Below are 7,049 nucleotides of genomic sequence, written 5' to 3'. Positions count from 1 at the left end.
GACTCGGTGAGGGGGAAGAATACTGCACCGTTGTATTTGTGCAGTTGGGAGCACTGTGTCTTCTTTGGCAGAGGATGATAAGAAAGTGGGCAGCAAAAACACAGGCCGACACAAAGCTAACCCTTTAGCTTCTAATCTAGTTCACAGCCTCCACTCCTGAGCAATCGGACGCCACAGACCGGCAGACACCTGCACGGTTTTATGTGGTGCCACTTGGGCTCTTACAGACTTCCAAAGCCTATAGCCTTACAGTGTGTTCTCTGTTCAGATGAGCTTTCAGTCTGTGTACACAAGTTCAATTCTAGGGCAGAAGACTGACACCCCTGCTTTTTCACAAGGTTGAGGGAATCGTTTCATATTCTCTGAGAATGGTTTTGAATTCATCGTTGAGTGAATTCATTTATTAACTCCACCAGGTGGAGCCAGAACTACCATCACAGCCTGAGCAAGCTGCCCTCAATCTGTGTCTCTTCATCCCATAAGACCCATTCAGCTTTGGGACCAGTAACACTGAAAATAGGCTCGTCTGCAGGATGTCATGGTTCACCAAACTGATTTTATTTAGTTGCAAGCCTCATTTGTTGTTTAGAAGCAGAAAACTCTGGCTTAACTGTGCAGGGACGGTAAAAGCTCATCTAATTCCATAATGAAGTAATTCATCCCTCATTTGACACATCAGTAAAATAGTTTAAATAATTATTCAGTGTGTCATATTCCTACAAACAGTCACTCTTTGGATCATTTGCACATGTACTCTATATGTCCCAAAGTTCAGAGCGCTTGTGTCAAAGTTAACAGCGCCTGGAAAGATGTGCTTATTTTGCCACATTTCTAAAATATTAAAGGATAAGTTCACCCAAAGATTAAAATTCAGTTAATTCAATTATCTACTTTACTCGGATGAAAAGTCAGGCGAAGCCTCACAGCAAAACAGCATTGCAACAAAACACAAAATGGCATAATCCAAGTCTAGATCCCAAACTGATTTGATAAGATGTGATAAGATCAAAATCTCAGGAAGCCCAGCCAGAACTGACTAGGAAAGCAGTTATTTAAACCCTTGATGCACTGGTAAAGCTTGTTCACTCAACTCAGACAGGATGTGTGCCAGTGCTTTGAGCTCAGTAGATACGTATTTTAGCTATAAAAGATAGATTACATCTTATCAAATCAGTTTGGGATCTGTGGGCTTCCTGAGACTTGGATTATGCCATTTTATTATTTTATTTTATTTTTTATTTTATTTTACATTTTTAAGTCTCCATCCACTTCAGGTGTTCGTAGTCATGTTTTGCTGTGAAGCTCAAGAAATGCTTAGTGGAATACAAAGCTTCACCCATCTTTAAATCCTTACAGGGGTGAGTATACAGTGACTGAATTTTCATTCTTTAATAATTTGCCCTCTCTGTAGGGCAAATCATTAAAGAATATCTTTTTCTCATTCATTAAAGAATATCTTTTTCTCTCACTGTTCACCGTCTGCCTCTGTACTGATCTATCCAATAAAACGGAAAAAAAAATTACACTGTAGAAGCATTGTCATCTTTAAAGTTCTAAACTTTAAACCAGCAGAGGTCAGTGAAACAAGGCTTCTCAGCTCGTTATATAGTTAATATAGTAGCATACTGCAAAATCAGCTGTTGCTTCCATAATCCAATCATCAGTTTACACATTGAAGTTACACATTAAATACCATCCAACTGTCAAGACGAAGACAAATGTGTCAGCAGACAATAATTTGTGTCCTTGGATGTGTCCAATTCCATAGTGTCACAACCCCACAGATGCAAATATATCATCTATGTCATCACCGTCAACAGTCCGAGACGTCGGCTTGTGTGTTGTCCTGTTTCTTTGGTCGTCCGCTGACAGTCCGGACACAGAGGGCTCAGCCTTCTCTCTTTGTCTCCTCCGCTGTTTCTTTTTGACCCCGGCTCTCACCGCTGAAGACCTGAATCTGCTCCTGAGCGAATGAAAACGAGTTCTCAGGTGAGCGTTCCTCCTCGTCGCAGCCGAAGACCGACAGCTTCTCGGCACTGATCCTTGAGGAGATGAAGCCCAGCGAGTTTCCTCTCTGAAGGTCTGCAATTTCCTCTGGACACTGGGGATGAGGACATATTATACACACATGCACAATTAGTACTAGTTGCATTAAAATCAATTGTATTGCACTGCACAGCTATACTAATAAAATGGCCACTGAATGTATATTCTGCAGTGTCACTCTTACTTGTAACCCTCTCCCTCTAAGCATTTCATCCTCTGGCACTTTAAACGCAGGAAGGTCAAGAGACTTTTTTCCTTTTTCATCTTCTTAGATTTGCACCATACGATCATTTCCTCTAAATGGGTATCCATGTCTGTGAAAGAAGTCGCCTCTCTCATTTGTTTCTGGAACTTTTGCATCTTGTCACTGTTTTTCTTCCATCGTTGAACGCATTTGTCCTTTGGGACCAAAAGGATGTAATCAGTAGATGCAGTAAAACTAGATCAGGCAACAACAATTAAACATTACGTAAATTATACGAAAATGAATAACATTTATTCTGGTTTGCTCACATACCTTTGTAAAGTTCTTGAAAGCCATTAGAAAAGGCTTCAGGTCAGTGTCAGTGTCAAAATCTATACCTGGAAATACAAGACAAATATATTAAGTTATGTTAATGCTATGATTCTGGGTTGTTAAGATCATCTGGTTTAATTATAGAGGAGCGACACTGAAGATTATTTTGGTTTTGTTTGAAAAGTTTTAATAAGCAAGAAACACTAAAAATCATGTGAGGTCGCTTTACAATTTCAGTTCTATTCCAACCTGTAAGACTAAATAAAAAGTTTCACACAAGAAATGAAACAGGTTTTATTAATTACTAATTTTTCACGTAAAAAGTTTAAAAGGCAAGCATTTTGCATGTTACATTATGGAGGCCGAGTCGGCTTCCATTAAGAGATCCTTTGAAATTGAATAAATCTACAGTTTGTTAATTCTCCAGAAAAAAAAATATCATTTTACTATTCTGAATTAAATGCTTCTAGCAGAACAAAAAGAAAAAGCTCACCTCTTTCAATAGCTACACCCAGGTCCTCTTTCACCTTCTTCGTCTGTGCCTGGTTCTTGACTTCAACAGATGATTTCTTCCTCCTCTTCTCCTTGTGCTCTTTGGCATGAGGAATGTGTGCTGACTTTTTGGTCAGTAAAGATGCATCTGAGGGACCGAGGAACTGTGTCATGTCTGCTGGCAGAGAGATGTCTTTGAGGAAGGGCATGGGCTGAGCGTCGGCAACCTCTCTGAGCAACTTCAGGAGCTTCTGATACATAGCGGAAAGGCTGACCAGGATGCCACGGCAAATCACCCTGATGGAGCACAAAGGTGGGTAGACTTAGACTGTGGAAACTTAACAAACACAAATTATTTAAAATGCAGTTTTTAAATTCCCTTTCAGATGCGACAGTGAGGAGGAGCACTCACCAGAGACGACTGAGCATGCTGGTAATCACCACATTCAAGATTATAAACTCGTCGCATTTCATCTGCTGCTTTGAGAGTCTGAAGCAAAGTTTCTGTCAAGGGTTAAAAACCACGAGGACACATCAGAAAGGACAAGGAAAAAAAACATCACGTTGCTGTCAGATTCAAGGATACATGAAAGCTCTGCTGCAGCGACCCAATGTGCAGCTCATCAGCTGGGCGCCTCCCAGCACTTTGAGACTGATCCACTCGAGGAAGGGCTGACTGGGAACATCACCCTCACCAGCCTTGATGCTCAGTCCTCTAAAACACAAACAGGAAACACACACACATACACAGAGAAGCAGCATTCAGATATTACGCCCCACGTATCTGGAACTCCCAGAAAATGCCGGTCTGCTCCAAATCTCACCTCTTTTAAACCTTTTTGCTTGCCACTGCCTTTTATCTAAGACATTTTACTGTCTTGTGTCTTTTAAACTTTTATTTCAGCTTATTTTTCTATTTGTAAGTTATTTTAATGTTTTGTTTCTTGATATCTTCCTTCTTGTTTTATTGTCTCTTAAATGCAAATTTCAATGTAGCTGTAAGCCCCTGTAAAAAACTTCTGACTTGCCTTCTGTCTGAATTGTGCTGTACAAATAACCTTGCATTCCCTTAAATAGTACACAAATAAAAGCACATTCTTCAGTTGGATCTGGATCATTTTTTTCTATTTTTCGTTACTGAATTTAATTCAGCTTTCATAAAACATGTATCTCATTGACCCTAAGTATGCTGGCAAAAGCAGCACACTACATGTCACCACCTACCTTTGAATTCTATTGGGACACAGATCTGTCAGCTCCTGAAGAGCAACGTCAAGCTTCATGCTCTTCAGCCTGTTCATACATTGTTCAACCTGAGAGAGAAAAAATTAAGTAAATGTTGAACCATGCTGCTCTTTTAAATATCTAACGCAAGCAAAAATTACAAACACAATTTACTTGTACTCTTGATACTTCAGATAATTTAATATCAGATCCTTAAAGTCTTTTACTCAAGTAACAGTCGTATGGGTGACTTTCACTTTTGTTTAAGTAATATTTTAACACAATATCTTGACTTTTTCTCATTCATGACTTTATACAACACCATGTTTTATAGACTCTTCATTTACTCTGCATGCAAACATGTTTTATGTAAATTAACTGCCAACAAAGGTGTCCTAAAAGCTGTACCAAAATAATGGAGTGCAATATGAACTGTGAAACGCCTTGGATTAAAAGTAGGAAGTCCCATGACAATAAAAACACTTACGTTAACTATGAGTACCTAAAATCTGAGTTTGCAGTACTCGACTACATGTTCTTGGTTACACTCAGCCTGTGGTCCTCACCTGCTGTAAGCCCTTGTAGGTCTTGTTGCCTCTGAAGCTGTTGTTGAGGATGTACAGCAGCTCGTACAGGACTCGTACCTCCGTCTGAAGGATCTCACTCCGGAGCAGCCTCAGCACCCTCTCGTTTTCCACCAGCAGGGTTTTAACACTTACATCTGCAAAACAACAACGACAACAAGACTGAAACACAGGTGACAGAGGACTGAATGAGCACTGCTGAGGGTGGATCCGTTCTCTCCCACGTGGGGTGCAAACAGCACATAATAAGAGATTTAACCGCAAACATAAAGTTAATATATTTAGCTTCATAGCACCCGAGCTCTGCACCGTACCTGTAATTTGTCTGAAGTGTACACGGACACTGGAAACAGCGCTGGGAAAGGGAATGTTTACTCTGTTCCACAACTCCGCTGCCATGCTTTTCACTGCGCGACAACATGCGGAAGTCCGTCAGCCAACCGTATTCGAGTTAAAACATACGTCACGAGTTCGTCTTAAAGGCACACCGACGGATTTTTTTTTTCTTCTCAAAATTGTTTAGACACGGACAACAAACACAGCTGTGTAACAGCAGAATCCTGTACTGACGAATATGGCAAGCCGTTTTAACATTTAATCGAACCACACTCCTATCTGTAATTACATTTTAGATAGCCATAATAGCATTTCTCCTAGTCAAAATTGGTATCTCACAGTCAGAATGGTAAGTAAAGATATCCGCAATAACATTCTTACTAGTAGAAATGTTATTTCAAGATATCTACAACTGTGATTGTACTAGTCAAAACTAAATTTAAGATATCTAAAAATCCTTAAAATATATAAGTGGCCATTTTAACATTTAATAGCTGGACTAGATATGTGTTGCAGATATCTGTAATTCAATTATTCCTTGTCAAAACGAACATTTCATATATCTTCAATCCAATTGTTACTAGTCATAATTTTCATTTCAGATATCCAAAATGAAAAACTATTCCAGATATCCAGAATGTAATTTTGAATATCCAAAAATACATTGTGACTACTAAAAATGTCATTATGGACATCAACAATATATTTACAGATGTCCACAATTGCATTTTTACTAGTCATAATATGAATTATGGATATATTATGGATAATGACAATTGTGGATAGGAAGAATGTCATTGTGGATATCTGAAATGTTCATTTCGACTAGGAATAATTGAATTACAGATATCTGCAACACATATCCAGTCTAGCTATTAAATGTTAAAATGGCCACTTATATTTTTTAAGGATTTTTAGATATCTTAAATTTAGTTTTGACTAGTAAAATCACAGTTGTAGATATCTTGAAATAACATTTCTACTGGTAAGAATGTTATTGTGGATATCTTTAATTACCATTCTGACTAGTGATCATACCAATTTTGACTAGGAGAAATGCTATTATGGCTATCTAAAATGTAATTACAGATAAGAGTGTGGTTCGATTACATGTTAAAACGACTTGCCATAGTAGCCACACTAACGGACAGCAGTTGCTCCGTTAATCTGGTCAATGCGGAACAGGCGATGCATTCAGGTGCCCTCTTAGACGATGGGAAATTTGACTTCTCAAACCTGGGTGGACTGTGTCAAGCTGGCACCACCTACTGGACATTAGCGTCGATGCACTTTCTTTTGTTAGTGCGATTTAGGCAGCTCTCATGTCAGAACCATGTGCCAGCCCCAACACAAACATATTGTGATAAAATATTAGAAACATTTACTTATGACTGATCAGAATATTACATCACTGACCTCCTCATGAAAATCCCATAGATCGTGAGTGACTCAGAATCAGAATCAGAGTCAGAATTCCTTTATTGGTCCAGCAAAAGTGGATATTTGTGTGTCACAGGAGCCTAAGGACAGTTTAATTTAACAATAAACAATAATAACAGAACAGAAATAAACAAGATAATAAAAAGGTAGCAAATAGATTCTCACATAATATGTACAAGTACACCACTATGAAGTCATGATTCACATTTAATTTAATTCATTTTATGGTAAAAGTACAGAACAGAAATCAACAACACTTGAACTGAGGTGTCAAAATGACCCAAATTCACCCAATTACAATTTTAAAGTAATGTAATTTGATTACATTCTGTTAGAGTAATAACAAATAAAGAAATGATACATCAATAAAAAGTGACCTTTTTTTAAATCCTTTTAACAATTGTTTATCT

The 7,049-nt window shown here is 38.3% G+C and overlaps 1 protein-coding gene across 1 annotated transcript; it reads right to left on the bottom strand.

Moving 5' to 3' along the window:
* Positions 1-534: 534 nt before the first annotated feature.
* nepro (nucleolus and neural progenitor protein) lies at positions 535-5,329 on the bottom strand. The gene is made up of 9 exons (XM_037110768.1): positions 5,178-5,329; positions 4,846-5,000; positions 4,280-4,368; positions 3,642-3,770; positions 3,468-3,545; positions 3,057-3,352; positions 2,564-2,628; positions 2,231-2,445; positions 535-2,101 (listed from the first exon to the last, which is right to left on the bottom strand). The coding sequence occupies exons 1-9, from the start codon at positions 5,260-5,262 to the stop codon at positions 1,771-1,773; spliced, it is 1,443 nt and encodes a 480-aa protein (XP_036966663.1). The 5' UTR covers positions 5,263-5,329; the 3' UTR covers positions 535-1,770.
* Positions 5,330-7,049: the final 1,720 nt, after the last annotated feature.

Source organism: Acanthopagrus latus, chromosome 9 (genome assembly GCF_904848185.1).
Source record: "Acanthopagrus latus isolate v.2019 chromosome 9, fAcaLat1.1, whole genome shotgun sequence".
NCBI lineage: Eukaryota > Metazoa > Chordata > Actinopteri > Spariformes > Sparidae > Acanthopagrus > Acanthopagrus latus.
This window is presented reverse-complemented; position numbering and strand designations above follow the sequence as displayed.